At 41.4% G+C, this 19,497-nt stretch overlaps 1 protein-coding gene across 1 annotated transcript in view; it reads right to left on the bottom strand.

The window, feature by feature from the left end:
• The window catches only part of LOC140465908 (vesicle-fusing ATPase), a 273,650-nt gene that overhangs the window by 186,117 nt on the left and 68,036 nt on the right, over nucleotides 1-19,497 (bottom strand). The window contains exons 5-8 of the mRNA XM_072561838.1: nucleotides 15,353-15,519; nucleotides 13,992-14,099; nucleotides 6,421-6,496; nucleotides 3,150-3,305 (exon numbers count right to left, since the gene is read on the bottom strand). Of these exons, the coding sequence (XP_072417939.1) occupies nucleotides 3,150-3,305; nucleotides 6,421-6,496; nucleotides 13,992-14,099; nucleotides 15,353-15,519 (507 nt within the window). The remainder of the gene's footprint in view (nucleotides 1-3,149; nucleotides 3,306-6,420; nucleotides 6,497-13,991; nucleotides 14,100-15,352; nucleotides 15,520-19,497) is intronic.

Here is a 19,497-nt window from a genome sequence, read left to right as displayed (position 1 = left end):
AATCGACGTTTCGGGCAAAAGCCCTTCATCAGGAATAAAGGCAGTGAGCCTGAAGCGTGGAGAGATAAGCTAGAGGAGGGTGGGGGTGGGGAGAAAGTAGCATAGAGTACAATGGGTGAGTGGGGGAGGGGATGAAGGTGATAGGTCAGGGATGAGAGGGTGGAGTGGATATGTTGAAAAGGAGATAGACAGGTAGGACAAGTCCGGCCAAGTCATGGGGACAGTGCTGAGCTGAAAGTTTGGAACTAGAGTCAGGTGGGTGGAAGGGGAAATGAGGAAGCTGTTGAAGTCCACATTGATGCCCTGGGGTTGAAGTGTTCCGAGGCAGAAGATGAGGCGTTCTTCCTCCAGGCGTCTGGTGGTGAGGGAGCGGCGGTGAAGGAGGCCCAGGACCTCCATGTCCTCAGCAGAGTGGGAGGGGGAGTTGAAATGTTGGGCCATGGGGCGGTGTGGTTGATTGGTGCGGGTGTCCCGGAGATGTTCCCTAAAGCCAGCCTCTAGGTTTGTATTAAAACTATTGTTGCTACAAGGCTGACTTTGTTCTTTTATTTGGGGATGGGGATGGGGCTGGGGATGGGGGGGGGCAGAATTGGATGAGCCTAGCAGTGGCTTTGGTATCCGATATCCAATGACACTTGCCAACAATGGGCATCTGCAGGGACAGCATTGGACCTTTACACAGTCAGCTAATCTGGAAAACATGCAGACATCACTCCTATGTACAGCAGTGATTAATGGATTAAAAACTGCACCCCCTGCAAGAATTAGGACATTCACAGAGTGAGAAGGGAGAAGTGAAGGAGACTTTATCTATAAAAAGAAAAAAAAAGAGAACAAAAATGCACTTCAAATCATGAATACTTAGGTACATGCTTTACTCCTAAGAAAAAAGGAATTTCCCCAGATAGCCAAACAAATGTCAATCCTATTGCATTATGTGATGTAGTGCAGAGGTTCTAGACCAGGATTTAAAGGATTACAATAAATCCCTCAACTTTACTATTCTATTGGCATACAGCATATTAAATAAATATATTTGCACATGAACTAATTAAAACAGACTTAGTACTTAAATTATGTTAAGCATAAGTATGAGATCTTGGAAATATACTCTAAGTCAGTGAGAATGAGCAGATGCGGACAAAGGGAGGGGCTAAAAAAAATTAAACGATATTTTCGGAAACATTCATACACACACATGCCCCTTTTACTGCTAATGAAATGAGTACACAGCTGCATAGACCGTCACGAACCTGGAGCCAGGCCAGAAAATGCTGACAGCACACTCAGGATATGTCAAACTTGTCTTAGTAATGAAATCATCTTAAATGTTTGACAGCCAATTCCAGAAATTACCCCATAGTGCTGGAAAGTTAAGCTTTGTGCTAAATTAAATGTTATCAGAATTTAGATGGCCTTTCGAAGCTGGAACATTAAAGGTTACCATTTCATCTTTTACTTCTGTACAACAAGCTGTTGGGAACTTCGAAGTTCAGGTGATAAGCCAGGTGCGCTGGTGATCGCTGCTTGGACCTGGGAGGTTTGCTGTCAGATGCTACTAATCCTCACTGAGCAGAGCCTCACCCACTAAAGCAGGTGTGTGACCTGTGCAATCTGACCACAACGCAGCAGAGGAATCAGACCTTTCAGGAAGGATAGAAAGTGAAAAAGAGTGCAGAAAAAGTAGCAATCTAATTCAATCACCACCAACTGTCCCATCCAATCCTCCTCCCCCTGCTTTCCCTAACTCCCTAACTCCCTCCTCTCCGCAAACACACAAACAAAAAAGAAATCAACAATGCTAAACTGGTGAACATTTGATTGGCCTTTTCCTTGTGAGAGCTGGCTGAACTTGTAAACAGTGAAGTCTCATTTGGACCTTATAGAGGTTTACAAAATTATGAGGGGCATGGATAATGTAAATAGACAAAGTCTTTTCCCTGGGGTCGGGGAGTCCAGAACTAGAAGGCATAGGTTTAGGGTGAGAGGGGAAAAGATATAAAAGAGACCCAAGGGCAACTTTTTCACGCAGAGGGTGGTACATGTATGGAATGAGCTGCCAGAGGATGTGGTGGAGGCTGGTACAGTTGCAACATTTAAGAGGCATTTGGATGGGTATATGAATAGGAAGGGTTTGGAGGGATATGGGCTGGGTGCTGGCAGGTGGGACTAGATTGGGTTGGGATACCTGGTCGGCATGGACAGGTTTCTGTTTCCATGCTGTACATCTCTGACTCAGAAGTTACATTTGACGTAGGGCTTTTTATTAACTCATCGATGCCTTGGCTATTTACTATCAAATATTTCTTACTCACAATGTACAGCACAAAACAAACCATTTGATCCAATAAGGCTCCCAGTTCAAAGCTCCCCCACCAGAGAAAATAATTACTGTCTACTTAGCCCACAAAAAGGCATAACCACCTTAAAATGATCTGCTTATCCAGACTGCAACTAAGTGGCATTCCCTGTGTTTTAAACCACTCCCGGTGCACTAATCAGAGGCTGACTGTCTAAAATTGGCTCAGAATGCCGATAGACCAAATTAAGATCAATGAACACTTCACAGGAGAAATCTGGGCAATTAGATGACAGGAAAGGTTTCCTTTCACAAGGCCATATCTTAGATTTTTGTTTATAATAGAGAAAAACAAAGTACGGAATGTAGCATTCAACAGCAGTTACTTCAGAGGTGGTGTGTCACATTCCTGGGCACTGCACATCAGCAAAGATCGAGGTTCTATCAAATTTCATTTGAAAACAAGAGCTCAAAGTTGACCAGCTTCAGAAAATATTTTGTGAACAGGGAAAGGAGGAGGATGACAAGAACAACAGAGCCATCAGTTCATTTCACTGAAACAGCACCACCCACTAATCTATCAGAGATACTTTGAAAGGGGCCAGAGAAGACAGCAACTCAATCATTACCTTGCACCTAACAAGCGACCTCATAACAACAAGTTGTATGATCAAGAAGGAAATTAACAAGTCAAACTAACATTGGGGGTGGTGGGGTTAGAGGTGGATCTGATCGAGCAATGAATACCTGGATCAAGAAAGATGAATTTATGAAAAATGTATTAAGTTTAGCAAATGTTTAAATCAACATGCCTTTCTGGTGTTATTGGATTACTGTGTGTAGCACTCACCCATCTGTTCCACAAGATCTACAGGAAACACTCTTGAAGCAAATGCTCGGCGAAAAATATCAGAAAACTCTTTGTCAAGGCCACCAATTCCCATTTTCTCAAAGTTCCAGTCTGGGTTAATGATGGACTGTCTTCCTTGTTTGGTTTTAGATTTACCTTTTAAAAAAAATGCAAAAAGCCATGACTTACTCAAACATAAATCTGTCGCCACCTAATGGTTATGCACAGGATTGCCACACAATTACAACCATTGTATTTGATCAGGCCACCCATTTCAATTTGCGTGACTGTTTTTGTGACTTAAAGCTTCACTAAAACATTTCAAAATAACCCATTAATTAAAAGACTAAAGAACAAAGCTATACTTGACTTTCTTTGCATTTATGCATGCAATTTGATTTATACAAATTTGATCCCATGTTGGATGAGTTAGCAATCCACACACCTGGACCAATAATCCCCAGATTGCAAATATAAAGCCAACAAATGGTATTTTCAGAAATTGAAATCAGTTTTTTTTAAAAAGATATTTTAAAAAATGAAAAGCTGGTACCAGTAAAAACCAAAATTGTCATAAAAGCCAATGCCATTCAGAGAATTGAAAGTTGCCATTCCAACATAAATGATCTAGTAAGCCACTCAGTCATTACGCTTTTGGATGGCAAAAAGACACAGGTATTAAATGACATCACCCACATTCTTTAGAATTACATTTTGAAAAAAAGTATTCCAAAAACACAGCAAATTTCAACACTTGTTGTCATGCTATCAGTGAACATTCATTGTTTCAATACATTTTACACAAAGAAAGCAATCACAAAATAACAAAGATACAAATTAAGTCCAAGTTAGCTACTTCATAGGAGGCCATCATGTCTGTGCCCAGTCGTTTAAATGTATTCAATTAATCCCTCATCTTCATTCTTACCTATTAATTTTTCTTTGAAGTTTATATCCAATTTCTCTGAAAATTACTATCAAATCTGCTTCCAACACCCTTTCAAGTAGTTAAATCCAGATCATGACTTACTATGTGAAAAGAAAATTCTCCTAACTCTTGCTTAGGTCCTTTACCATTTTTCTTAAGTTTTTAGTTCTCTGGTTTCTGCCCCTCTGACCAGTGAATTCAGTCCATGTATTTTTTTTAAACTCAAAGCACACCAAATAGTCAATCTGAAACTGAGCCATTCAATTTAGTATGCCTCAAGTTTCTACCATGGGCCTGTGATAAATTAACTCCTCTCAAGCTCAGAAAGTGCCAAGATACTGCAATATGACTCGGTAGCCCAGGGCTAGGGAGTGGACAAAAATCATTCATTCACATTTTCCATTCATGTCACTATATAGTAACTCCACTGAAATGTGAATTCATTTAGATGTATCATGAAGACAGGATCAGCCTTGGAAGCAACATTCTCCATGATCAAAAAGACCACCAACATTCAGGAGTCCAGACGTGTGAAAAACCATGCAGACATCCAGAAGACTACAGCAATGTTGGATTCAATGTCTTTGAGAATGGAACAAAATGAAGTCTGGGAGAAGGGGCAAATTGTTCATAGTCAAAACAAAAGTGGAAAATGCAACTACTTAAAAGCTACAGATACTCTTTGCATTTAAAGGCTGACACAGGTGACGGTCAAGCTTATAATTTGCAAAAGAGACAATCTATACCAGCTATTACTTGCGATTGTACTTAGGCCAGAAACTCCAAGACAATGATTTTGATATTTGTCTACCAAATATCACTTCAACAGATGGAAAACTCATGTGTACATTGCATGAGATTCCACAGAGCAGTTACTACATATTAAGTGAATAAAAATCCCCAAATCGAGTAGTAGCCTCTTCATTGTTGAAGTTAAGGTATTTTAATTTAAAGAATTTAAGATTGCCATTGATCTGTGCGAGGGACACTGCTGGGAAAATGTGCAGCATTGTTTGTATCTCTGCATCAGGGATTTGAAATGTGGCCCAAACTGTGAAGTTTCATTGCACAGACCTCCTTAGCTTTCTTGAACCCTGTTTAACAAGGATCATTCTCACCATGTTAGTTCAAAATGTGCTATTCAGCAGATGGGGCATGTCACGGGGAACATGGTAGCGACTTCATACAGTCGTGACAATTATCGAAGTTAAGCACCCGTTGACATGCTCCACAAATCCGCCTTTCTTAGAAGGTGAATTTTGTGGAAGCAGCCACAAATCTGATAGTAGCACCATGATATGAGTGAATGAACAGCAGCTGCAGCAATACACCTAGAATTTACAAGGAGAGGGGTCACTCCCATCATACAATAATTAAACCCATGAAAAATTACATTTCACACTACACAAACCTCAGTTATCAACAGCTGTTGCAGAAATAGGCTTACTCAAGAAAAATAAAGTGACAAAGTTCAACCTGCTCCAACAAGCCACAGCTGATCTCCACTAATCTTCCCAACCACTGACTTTTCATATACAATCATGTTCGTGAATCAATAGACTTGCACAGTGAATACTGCTCAAGAAAAAAATTACAAGTGATCTCAATGCACGGTTTTACCTTAATGTTTTATCTTCATGCATGGATGTCGCTCTGGTTCTAATTGAACAGTGGATTTTCATAAATGGGCAGGGATGACTTGCAGAACACATGAGCAATGCCATTCAGTAACTTGAGATTATTCCTTCAAGCAATTAGATCATAACTGACCTGTTAATTAACTCACTCAATCTTGCTTTCATATTCCTTACATCGTACTCCAATAACAATTTATTAATCTTAGCTTTGAAATTTTCAACTGACCTAGCCTTAGCAGTTTTTCAAGGAAGTGAAGGTAAGGTGACAGTTGGGAAGAAAAATGCACCAAGATTTTTGGGAAGGTGGCGGATGAGGGGGCACTGCAATTAGGAAAAGCTCAGATCCTCTAGAATACGTGCAAAAACATGTGCAAGGGAAAGGACAGAGAGAAACTAATAGGTCCATGAATACATGGACCTTCAAATCAGCCCAGATTACAAAGATGGAGCTCATTATGACAAGTCTTTGCAATTGACTATGAGTGTAACACATCAGCTGTTGAGAAATTTAATTAACTACATTGTGCAAACTTAGGTATTCTTGCACAATACATTTTAAGATCTGAAGGCAGTGGGAATACCTTTACCGTTGAAACACACCATGTATTTGTGCAAGGATTAGCCACAGGAGAGCAGGTGCTGGTTGAGGGCATCTAATGCTTGAGGTGCTGGCAAAAATTGAATCACAAGGTTCACATATACTCACCAATGAGATTTAGTGATGAACTATCAGACTTTTCAAATATAACCTGGGAATTGGCTATGGCCAGGCCAAGTTCGATCTGGATTAATAAAATAACACAAATATTAGTTGGATCTCAGAGCCATCTTGTAACAGAAATGCAGCCCAAAAATATCACAAGTATTAGCAATATTTCCATTGATTTAAATCCATTTTCTTTAGATTGCCTAGCTCAATATCTGCAGTAGATTGAATGAGAATTAAAAGTGCGCCCATCTCTCATTCTTTCTGCTGCTACCAAAGCATTCCCACCCACTCATCTGGAAATAGCAAACAGAAAGCCGAGTTCTACCCAGGCATGACTCTTCCCTCTGATGTTTCCTACCACTGCCAAGAAAGGCCATAGCTCCATTCAAATTGGCAAGAGTACAATGAGACCAATATTTGTTATGTGCACTTTGCACTGCCTTCTTTCAGTATTTTGCAGTATACTAACAGTGGAATTCATGGAATTATGCAACCAACAAGTCAAGGATGTTCCAAGCACATCTCCATGCTCAATTATACTAGAGCTCAATGAGAGCAACCAATGAGGTTGATGCATTCAGAACCAACTTCAGTCAGAAGCAGAGTATGGTTGATTTTCTCTGTCTGCCTCCTCTTCAGGTCTTCAGTTAATTCAATTTGTTCTGCCCAATATCAAGAAATAGCTGACCACACAGGACACAGCACAGGCTTGGAATACCAAGATCATCCTCGCTATAGTGAAGGGCTGTGCGCCGGAAATGGCAGTCACTCTTGTCAAGCAGTTCCAGCAAGTTTCAACAATGGCAGCTCGTCAGCAATGTAGAAAATTGCCCATTTTTGTCCTGCCCACAAAAACAGGACAATTCATTTACTCTCCTATGAGCACGTGCTCATTTATAACGAAATCATAGGAGCACTTGTACAGATCCTTCGAAGACGCATGTCTTCAGTACAATGACAGTCTTTGACATCAAGGCCACGTTTGACAATCACACCTGCTGCTTAGGGAATCAACAAAGAAATAGTCTACCGTTCAGCTTCTCGAACATATTCCTCCATTCAATGAGATCATGGTATAACTCCACATACCCGTCATTTACCCACATCCCTTAATACCTTTGCTTAAAAAAAAATCTCAGATTTAAAATGAACCACATAATTTTTATTTAAATCACTGATTTAAAATGAACTGAACTAGCAACATTGCCACCTTTCCTGATGAAGGGCTTGTGCCTATTCGCCTGCTCCTTGGATGCTGCTTGACCTGCTGTGCTTTTCCAGCACCACATTCTCAACTCCGATCTCCAGCATCTGCAGTCCGCATGATCTAGCATCCTTCATATGTACAGGTGCTTCCTAACATCTCTCCTGAATGGGCTGGCCCTAATTCTCAGGCTATGCCCCATAATTCTAGAATCCCCAAGTGGAAATAGTTTATCTTTAACTGACTCATCCTGTTAATATCTTGAAGACTTCAATCAGATCACAGAGAAAACAGACCTAATTTGTAACATTGTAACGTAACACTGGGAATCAAGGTAGCACTTTTATAAACCTTCTTGATCTCAACTGGTCCAACTGATCCTTCCTAGATGGACTTAATCAGGACAGTAATGCTAGGCAAGAAGAACACTGGTTAGCAAAAGGAGGGTGCGGCTGTGAGTGAGGCAGATAGACAGATCCAGGAGGTAGAGCTGTAGGAGCCTCAGCCCCTGTTCTTGTCCAACAGGTTTTGCTCCCTACGTGGGCAGGAATGAGGACTGCAGGGAGGATGAGCCGACTGACCACAGCACTGTGGTGCAGGGAGCCATTCAAGTTTTTTGGAATGAGAGCGCGGGGGGGGGGGGAATAAAAAAGTTGTTGTGATTGGGGGCAGTATAGTTAGAGGGACAGACACTGTCCTCTGTGACCAGGATCAACCATCCCGAAGGTTGTGTTGTCTGCCTGGTGTTTGGGTTCGGGATATCTCATCTGGGATGCAGAGGAACTTGGAGTGGGAGGGGAAAGGTCTAATGTTCGTGGCCAACGTAGATATCAATAATATAGATAGAACTGTGGCACAGGTTCTTCCAAGGGAGTATGAACAGCTAGGAGCTAAATTGAAAAGCCGAACCAAAAAGGGAATAATCTCTGGATTATTACCTGAATGACAAGCTAGTTGGCATAGGGTCAATAGGATGAAGCAGGTAAATGTGTGGCTCAAAGATTGGTGTGGGAGAAATGGATTTGAATTCATGGGATATTGGCACCAGTACTGGGCAAGAAGGGACCTGCGGCAGTGGGATGGTCTTCATCTGAACTGTGCCGGGACCAGAGTCCTACTGAATCGCCTAACTAGGGCTGTGGACTTTAAACTAATTGGAGGGGGCATTTTCAGTTATGGGGAAATTAGAAAACCTAAACTATCGAAGGAGTTATAAGTGCAGAACTCAGGCGAGGTTATTAACATCTCCAGCACAGACACAAATAGGACAGTGTATGGAAAGGGTTAGCAAACAAACTGCAAGGACAAATGAATGACAATGAGAAGAGAGACAGTTCATACAGGACTAATGGTGTTATATCTAAATGGATGCAGAATAAGGAATAAGATAATGACTTTGTGGCACAGATCAAAATTGGCAGGAATGACATGGTGGGCACCACAGAAACATGGCTGCAAGGGACTCAGGAATGGGAGCTGAATATTCAAGGACATCCTATTGAAAAGATAGGCAGGTGGACAGAGGGGTGGGGTTGCTTTATTAGTAAGAAAAGGCACAGTGGTTAGCACTGCTGCCTCACAGCGCCAGAGACGCAGGTTCAGTTCCTGCCTCAGGCGACTGACTGTGTGGAGTTTGCACATTCTCCCCGTGTCTGTGTGGGTTTCCTCCGGGTGCTCCGGTTTCCTCCCACAGTCCAAAGATGTGCAGGTCAGGTGAATTGGTCATGCTAAAGTGCCCGTAGAGTTAGGTGAAGGGGTAAATGTCGAGGTATGGGTGGGTTGTGCTTTGGCGGGTCGGTGTGGACTTGTTGGGCTGAAGGGGCCGTTCCCACACTGTAAGTAATCTAATCTGAAATCAATGGTAAGAAGCAAAGTAGGGTCAGTTGGTATAGAATCTATGTGGGCAGAATTAAGGAACCACGAAGGTTGAAAATCCATAGTTGGAGTTATGTACAGGCCTCCAAACAGTAGTCAGGAGCTGAAATGCAAGATACACCTGGAGATAGAAAAGATGTGTAGGAAAGGCAAAGTTACAATGATCATGGGGGATGTGAATATGCAGGTGGACTGGGAAAATCAGGTTGAATTGCAAAAAAAAAGGAATTAGAGAAACGTTCGAGATGGTTTTTTTGGAGCAGCTTGTGTTGGAGCCCACTATGGAATAGGCAATACTGCATTGAGTGCTTTGCAATGAGGCAGACCTGATCAGGGTTTCTTCACCTTAAGCTCCTTAGGAGGCAGTGATCATAATGCGATTCAACTAACTCTGCAATTTGAGAGGGAGAAGGTAGAATCAGAGGTAACGTATTACAGCTAAATAAAGGCAACTACAGAGACAATGAGGGAGAAGCTGGGTAGAACTGATTGGGAGAAGAGCTTGACAGGAAAACAGTGGAACAGCAATGGCAGGGGTTTCTGGGAGAAAGCCAGGAGACACTGCAGAGATTCATCCCAAAGAAAAAGAAGCATGGTACAGGGAGTATGAGACAACCATGTCTGATTAGGGAAGTCAGGGATAGCATAAGAGCAAAACAGCACTCCTACCTCCTCATTTAGCTCGAGTTTTCTAATTTCTCCCATCACTGAACCCACCCCCCTTCAGTTAATTTAAAGCCCTGTCTACAGGCCTAATTAAGGGATTCACTCAGACTCTGGTCCTGGCACAGTAGTAACCCAGAGATTATTACCTTTTTGGTTGTGCTAATTTAGCTCCTAGCTGTTCATATTCCCTTTGCATATAATGAGGCAAAGGGCAGTGGGAAACCAGAGGATTGGGAAGCTTACAAAGGCCAGAGGGCAACAAAAAAAAAGAAATAAGGAGTGAGAAGATTAAATATGAGGGTAAGCTAGCTAGCCAGTAATATAAAGGAAGACTAAGAGTTTCTTTAGATATATAAAGGGTGAAAGAGAGGCAAAAGTGGAATTTGGGCCGTGCAAAAATGATGCTGGCGAGATCATAGTGGGGAACAAGGAACTAGCTGGGGAACTGAATAATTACTTCACATCAGTCTTCACTGTGGAACATACCAGTAATATCTCAAAACTTCAAGAGTGTGAAGGGGCAGACCTGAGTATGGTGGCCATCACCAAGGAGAAGATGCTAGAAAAACTGAATGGCCTGAAGATGGATAAATCACCAAGATCAAATGGGCCACACACTCAAGAGATAGCGGAGGCATTACTGGTAATCTTTTAAAAATCGCTAATATCAGGAGGGCCCCAGAGGACTAGAAAATTGACTCCCATTTTAAAAAGGAGCACGGCAAAAGCTGGAAAATTACAGACCAATTAGCCGAACCTCGATGGTGGGCAAGATCCTGGAATCCATTGTTAAGGATGAGATTTGTGAATAGTTGGAAATGTATGGTTAAAATACTCCAAAGTCATCATGATTTCATCGAGGGGAGGTCATGCCTGCTAAATCTGCTGGAATTCTTTGAGAAAGTAACAAACGGGTTAGACCAAAGAGAGCCAATGGATTTTGTCTACCTGAACTTCAAGAAGGTCTTTGACAAAGTGCCACACATGAGGCTACTGAGTAAGATAAGGGCCCATGGTGTTAGAGGCAAGGTGCTAGCATGGATGGAAGCCTGGCAGTTGGTCACACAGCAGACTGAGGATAAATTGGTCCTTTCTGAGGATTACAAATGGTGACAAGTGGTGTTATGCAAGGTTCAGTGTTGGGACCACAACTTTTCACTTTATACAGTAACAACCAAGATGAAGAAACTGAGGGCATTCTGGCTAAGTTTGCAAATGATACAAAGATAGGTGGCGGGACAGATAGAATTGCGGCGGCGGGGAGACTGCAGAAGGATTTGGACAGGTTAGGAGAGTGGGCAAAAGAAATGGCAGAAAGAAATGGGCAAAGAAATTGAGGAATCACACAACACCAGGTTATAATCAAACAGGCTAATGTGGAAACACTAGCAGTGCTCCGAATGCTAGGACTTCCAAATAAATCTGTTGGACTATAACCTGGTGTTGTGTGATTTTTAACTTTGTACATTCAGGCCAACACCAACACATCCAAATCATGACTTTTGTAGGAAGAATAGAGGCAAAGTCTATTTTTACGTGGGGAGAAAATTCATAAATTTAAAGTACAAAGAGTTGGTAGTTCTAGTACAGGATTTTCTCAAGGTAAACTTACAGGTTGAGTCAGTAGTTAGGAAAGCAAATGTAATGATGGCATTTATTTTGATAGAGCTTGAATACAAAAGCAGGGATGTACTTCTGAGGGTCTAAAAGGCCCTGGTCAGATCATATTTGGAGTATTGTGTGCAGTTTTTGGCCCCCATACCTCAGGAAGGATGTTCTCACCTTGGAGTGCGTTCAGAGGAGGTTCACGAGAATGGTTCCAGGAATGAAAAGCTTAACATATGAGGAATGTTTGAGCACGCTGGGCCTTTTTTAAACGGTGTTTTGAAGGATGGGGGGGGGGGGGGGGGGGGGGGGGGGGGGTGTCTAATTAAATCTAATAGAATACCGAATGGCATGGACAAAGTAGATGTTGGGAAGATGTTTCCATTGGTAGGAGAAATGAGGATCCAAGGGCACAGGCTTAGAGTAAAAGGGAAGACCTTTTAGACCAGAGATAAGGAGAAAGTTCTTCAGCCACAGAATGGTGAATCTATGGAATTCACTGCCACTGAAGGCTGCAGAGGCCAGGTCATCGAGTATACTCAAGACGGAGATAGATAGATTCTCGAGTATCAAGGGGATCAAGGGTTACGAGAAGAAAGCGGGAGAATGGGTTGAGAAACTTATCAACCAATGGCGGAGCAGATTTAAAGGGCTGAATTTGCCTAATTTCTGATTCTATGTCTTATGCTCTGACAAACTACTACCCACATCCTGACTATATCTAAAGATTCAAAAGTAACGCAAGGAATTGCTACAAGTGCAATCAATTGCCAATAATTTACTCATTGTCACTCACCATTCTGCTCCAGTCTCAGCACAGTTACGGTGCAAACACGGGCAGAAGAACTTGGAGCTGAGAGTGTCAGCCTCTGACAAGGAGTGCTGCTAACTGAACTCAATGGGGCATACGGAATCTTTTTTGTCACTGGAATCACATTTAGCATGAAAAATGTTGCTTTCAGAAACCAATCATCTCAGGCCCAAACCACTACTGTAAATGCTTCTTGGGATGATGTGACAGACCTACATAGTTTCCCCGCTTTCATCTCCTTCAATTTTCCACTTCATTTGCAATTTCTCTCCAATAACAAAATAGTTTGTGCCAACAACCAATAAGACCCAGAAAATATTTATGATTAGACTATTAAGTAGCAATCAATATGTACACTACATTTATGTCCAGCAACGTCCTTCTTCAATGGCACATGGGATGCCACTGCTGGAATATTTTAGTGGTTGCAGCATTCAATGCCAGGAGGAAGTGGGTAGACTCTTACTTGTGATGGTAAAATTACAATATACTAAGCAAACTGTACAGAAATGCTTTACAGTATTTCCGGACTGCAGCAGTTCAAGAAGCTGCTTACCACTACTGCCATCTCAAGAGCAACTAGGGTTGGGCAACAGATGTTGGTCTTGCCACTGATGTCCATATCCCAGGGAACAATTTAAAACAAAAACTCTTTCACAAGTCCTACATCCATAATTACTGCCTGCCATTGATACTGGAATACTTCCTTTTTTTTTAGATTAGATTACTTACAGTGTGGAAACAGGCCCTTCGGCTCAACAAGTCCACACCGCCCTGCCGAAGCGTAACACACCCATACCCCTATATCTACATCTACCCCTTACCTACACTACGGGCAATTTAGCATGGCCAATTCACCTGACCTGCACATCTTTGGACTGTGGGAGGAAACCGGAGCACCCGGAGGAAACCCACGCAGACACGGGGAGAACGCGCAAACTCCACACAGTCAGTCACCTGAGGCAGGAATTGAACCCGGGTCTCTGACGCTGTGAGGCAGCAGTGCTAACCACTGTGCCACCATGCCTTTGAGGTGTCGACATTGAAACACGGTGCATAATGCAGTGAAACATGAGGCTAATTAGTTTAACCTCTTATGGAAAAGCTTCCAAAAACCAAAACTCAAGACAAAATTTACAAGAGATTGCCCATGATGGAGATCTGAAAACAAAGCAGAAAATGCCAGAAACATCCTGGTCAAGCTACATTCATGAAATGAAAAGCCAAGTTATAGCAGAGTCATGGGTCAAAAATCAAACAAAGGTTTGCTCTAGCGTCCATGTCCTTAATCAATCGTAGATGTGGTCTGACCTATTTAGAGCTTCTTGTGTCATGTCCATTTTTTGTACATTTTACAAACATGGTTTTCGTAACAAACATAGTCGAAAATTAATGTTAAACCCTTACCTTCTGTCGTTTGCCAGAGGCTTGCTCTCCCTTTAGAATGCTGGGGTCCATAGCTTCAATATCTTTCACCAGTAATCCAAAAAGTTTGTCATTAAAACTGAACACAAGCTATGGAGCAAAGGAAGAAATGGGAGAATTATTCACCTTCATGGGTAAACGCCAATTTGAAAACCGAGATTGCATGTGCTGCTTTATTTTGTGATCTTTCAAAACTGGCTGCTTAGTTTGATATCCCCAGAACTAGAACCATCTAGAAACAACTATTCATTGGAGTTGATAAATTGATGGCCTTAAAAAGCCAACAAACAATCAAAGTTCATAATCTCAATCAAGAATCCTCACAACTTCATATGAATTGCCAAAAAACATTATCACATTTCTGGTTACTGAGGGGTAATGGGCAGGTTATTAACTAGTTACTTATTCCTTGACTTAGATCAAACTAACACCACTTTGCGGGGCATTCACCTGCTAGCACTGTTAGGAAATTCTGATTAGTATGTATTTTTACAATTAGAAAAGAACCTTGCTCTTCCATAATGTGAAGGATTCACTTGCTATGAAAAACAAAAATAGGACTAAAGAAGAAAAAGAAACTTCATCGGCTTTCAGCCAAACTTTGGTCAGCTTAGTTGGTCACCACAACTGCAAATCAATAACCAAACAGAAAGGGAATGTGATCCAACATGAACATGTGAAGCTTTCCCCAAGTTGGATGAGGGATCTGTCTACAATTCATGTGGACAGATTCACTGCCTTTAACATTTAAAATTCTGGGCAAGCAACAAGCAAATACAAACGTTACTTTTTATTTATGTAACCTACCACAGATTTGCCACTTTAAATTTCTGTTTATCCAATCATTCTCTGCCAAGTGTAAAAGGACACTATTAATAAAGACAAAATACCGTGATATGTTAAATCTTAAACAGAGAATCCTGGAGAAACTCACCAGGAAAAGTAGCATCTATGGACAGAGGAACAGATTCAGAGTTGCAGTATGTTGGAAAATGATTTCTTAATATTTCTAGCAGAGGCAAAGATAAAGACCCAGTGCAAAAGACAAAGAAGTTGTTTATCTCCTCCTCTGTGTCCAAAGTCCTGATTGCAGCTTCCAAGTAGCATTTCAACTGTATTTCTTTCAATCTAATCTGTTGCATTCACTGCTCACAGTACAGTTTCCTTTGTATCTGTCAAAAGTATTCAAAAACATTTTCCACACCTTTCAGTGCTGAACAAGTCTTTTCGGATTAGAAATGAAAACATGTTTCTCTCTCCACAAATGCTGTCAGACCTGATGAATTTCTCCAGTGTTTTCTGTGTTTGCTTTATAATTCCACCCAAGCAATAGGAAGCTGTACCTGCTGGCCGGTGGAAAACGCCTGGTTGTTGAACTGCTGAATGAACTCCGCTGCCATCTTATCAGTGTCATATGGGTTTGAGTCCACACTCTTTTTCTGCAGGAAGTCAATCTCAATCATCATGGTTCCAATACACTGCTTTGTTTTGTCAAAGACATAGGAGGATACTGCCACAAAAAGAAAGAGCAGGAAGCACTTTGGTCATGTTTCATCAATTTTTCCCCAAAGCAAAAGGTCATGCCACAGACTGTCTCAATTTCAGAGCCTCAGGCTTGATTTAAGGCCTACACATTGGGATGCCTAGCCATCTTATCCCTCCAGCATACCATTCAAAACAGAAGATGATGTGTGAAAAATCCTAGCTAGAAATAAAAATATTTTTCTAAACCAAAAAAAGTCAGATTATGCGAATCCAAATAACAGCACATCCAAACAGACAGTATTTGCTGAACACTACATTCCTAAATCAGAGACTCTGAAGATATAATTTTTTATTTCACTTGATTCAGTTGGAGCAAGTCACCTTTGCTACATCACAAGTGAAGACATCAATGACTTTCAGAAGTAGAGAGAGACTTTTGCATGGACATATTTTTAAAATATAAAAAGTGTCTTTGCATTTGATTTGCAATAAGTTCGTGACTCTATATAAAAAAATGTTCAGCACCATGTGTTCAAACTGAGCGGGCAGTCCATATAAAAGAGGCATCATGCATATACTGGTGAGAACCAAGGACAGTAGCTTTGATCGTGTTAACAATGAGCCAAATGATATTTCAATGAGTCTCAGTCTGCAGAAAAACATAGAAAGGTTAATCAAGTGGACAAAAGCTTGGCAGATGGAATATGTGGGAAAATGTGATGTAATGCACTTTGGCAGAATAGTGAAACTAGCTATTATTTAAATGGAGAAAGACTGCAGAAAGCTATTGCACAATGAGACTTGAGACTCCTCACACATAATTCACAAAAATCCAGCATCCAAGTTCAGCAGGTAACAGGGAAGGCAAATAGAATGTTGGCATTTATTTGAAAGGGAATCAAGTATGAAAACAGGGAGATTTTACTAAAACTTTACAAAACACTAGTCAGACCACAACTGGAATTCTACAAACAATTCTGGGCCCCATATCTTAGCCAAACTGGCATTGGAGGCAGTTCAGAGAAGGTTCTCTAGGCTGCTATTGATATGGAAGGCCGACTATGAGGAGAGATTTAAGAAGCTGGATCTGTATTTATTGGGTTGAGTAGAATGAGATGCAACCTGAATTGAAACACAAGTTCTTGGTGGACTTGACTGCAGGGGCAGAAAGGGTGTCTCCCCTGGGGAGAGTCTTGAGTCAGAGGTCATGATCTCAGAATAAGAGGTCACTTAAGTGAAATATGAAGAGAAACAACTTCTTTTAGAGGGTAATGAATCTGTGGAATTCTTTATTACACAAGGTTGCAGAGGCTGGGGCATTATGTATATCCAGGGCTATGGCACACATGGCTTAAATCAGTAAGAGAAACAAAGGCTGTAGGGAAAAGGCAAGAAAGTTGAGGATTGTTAGACTCGAGCTGAAAGGCCCACTCTGGTCTAATATATTATGGTCTTGTGATCCATGGTCTTGATGTGATCAAATATGTGGGAAATATAATGAGTGGATTAATCGGGAGGACCAAGAAGTGGCATTGATATCATTATAACACATTAACTGATCATACCTCTTGATGACCCAAAAGACAAACAGAACAGACAGACAGACGTGAAACAGTTACAATATTTACAAGAAATTTGGACAGGTACGTGAATAGGAAAGGTTTAGAAGAATATGGGCCAATGCCAGTAAATGGGATTGGTTTAGTTTGGAAAACTTGGTCAGCACAGATGAATTGGACAGATGAATTGCTATGTAACTCTACGAGTCTTAGTGGGATGAACAAGGAACCTTGATAGTTCACACAGATGCCTTTGTGGACAAAATGGCTGCAATGGCATTTGAAGAATCATGAAAATTGAATCATGAAGGTGTAGATACAGTGGAGAATATGCTGTGTTCAAAGTGGCAAAAATGTGAAGAAAGACAAATCAGTATGTTATACTCATTGTTAACCAGTGTGGATTAAAACCTCGGCAAGAGACTTAAGTGGAACTTTGAGGGGCAAAGTTCGGGCACATTGTCTGCTCTCTCTCTTTTGTCACCCTAGAACATGAAAAATCTGTGCTTCTCGCAGACTAAGCTTTTGGACCACGGAGTCATTTGGTCAAGAAAGGGCATTGCTTTGTGAATACACATCATTTACTGGTTATGCATCTATTAAATCTTTTAATTGAGCACTGGAAAAGATTTCAAAGCTTCAACAAAAGCTGCAAAAGAGATTGGTTATTCTAGCCTTAAAAATATACACATAATACTTTTATAGTAAAATTAATCATAATACAGCAAAGTCCAACTGTTCACGCAGGTTACATTCCTCAAAAACCTCCAACAGTGATTTTACCAAACTGCGAGGATTGCACATGCACAGTATGCGAAGACTGGGGTTGCAATGGGCAACGAAGTGTACATTACATTTTGGAAAGGTAAGTAAATTTACATTGGGTGGATAAGCAATGACAGGAACTGACGACATCGAACTTCACAGAACTTATTAGGAACTACTTGCATTCAGACTGCACTTTTCACAGTGAAGCATGATACTATTTATATACCATTTTAAAGCAAAATTATTAGAATCAAATGTTTGGCATATTCTCCCAATAATTATATGGTTTCAATCAATAATTAAGCCATGAGGGGATCTAAGATGGCGGCGATCTGAGAAGATCACACTGCAGAGCTTCGCATTGCAGCAGGAGCAGGACAGTCCTTTAACCCACCCAACCCAGGTCATCAGGATTTCTTGGGGTGTTGGAAAGATTGTGGAGCCCCAGGAAACATTTAAAAATTGACTTAGCTATATTTTCATCTGTCCAGAAATGCCTAAAAAGGGAGGAGGAGCATCAGAGGCCAGGCCCGCAGCTCAGCCTGGGAGCAGCTTACTCTCCAGGACCTGGTGAACCAGCTCTCGAAATCTCACGAGATGTTGGGGAAACAGATTGAAGATAAGCTGGCTCCAGTCTCTCTCATGCTGCAGAAGCATGAGCAGAAGCTGGGAGACCTGGAGAAGAGGTCAGATGACGTGGAGCACAGGGTCACAATGGTGGAAGCTGATGCCAGTTCATTCAAGGAAGAGATCCAAGTCCTGAAGACGCAGGTTCGTAATTTGCATGACCAAGTGGATGATCTTGAAAACAGGGGCAGGAGAAAAAACATTCGGATCATTGGTCTGCCGGAGGGTCTGGGTCAATGCCCTCATCCTTTCCTGGTGCGGTTCCATCATAAGGAGATTGTCATGGAGGCTTCCAGACTCCAGGGGAAGGATCCAAAGGCCCTAATTTACGAGGGGTCTAAGATCATGTTTTTTCAGGACCTTTCAGCGGTGGTGATCCAGAAACGAAAATCGTATGATGGTGTCAAGAGACGATTAAAGGAGCTTGGGATTCAGTACTCAGAGATATCCGGCAGTGCTTCGGATCACCTTAGATGGATCCAAGCATCTCTTTGACACATCGGAGAAGGCAAGAGACTTTGTGGACAAAGTAACCTAAATTAAACAATTGTAGTATGTGTAAATATTGTTGCTTGGGTATGCGTTTATCATTATGTAAAAGAAATGGAGGAAATCCAGTTGGAACTTGATTTTTCCCCTTTTTTTGAACCTCTATTGATAATTTTGTTCAAACGATGTCTGGCAGTGGTTAAGATGTACATTTTAAGTTTCTAAGTTAGGACATATTGATATTCTATGGGGTGTTTATTCTTTTTAGCTTGCGCTTGCGATGCGGCTCTAGCTGGGAGACGTGAAGGTGGTTAAGATGATTAGATGCTAATTTATGGACAGTTCGGGATGGGTAGTTGCCCCCTCCAGGCAGGGGGTGAGTTCCCCTACTCAGCGCTATTGGCGCTTTATATGTTAGTTTGTTTTCTGGTTTTTGTTGGTTTTTATTTTTGTATGTTTGTTAAATGTAGTGCTTTTAGTTTATGTAGTTTTTATATTTGGTGGACCATGCGACACTAAGGCTCAGCAATTTGTGGTTCGGGTTCCTCCTCTCTGGAATT

This window comes from Chiloscyllium punctatum, chromosome 42 (assembly GCF_047496795.1).
Source record: "Chiloscyllium punctatum isolate Juve2018m chromosome 42, sChiPun1.3, whole genome shotgun sequence".
NCBI lineage: Eukaryota > Metazoa > Chordata > Chondrichthyes > Orectolobiformes > Hemiscylliidae > Chiloscyllium > Chiloscyllium punctatum.
The sequence above is the reverse complement of the archived record's forward strand: the minus strand, read 5'-3'. Positions and strand labels throughout refer to the sequence as shown.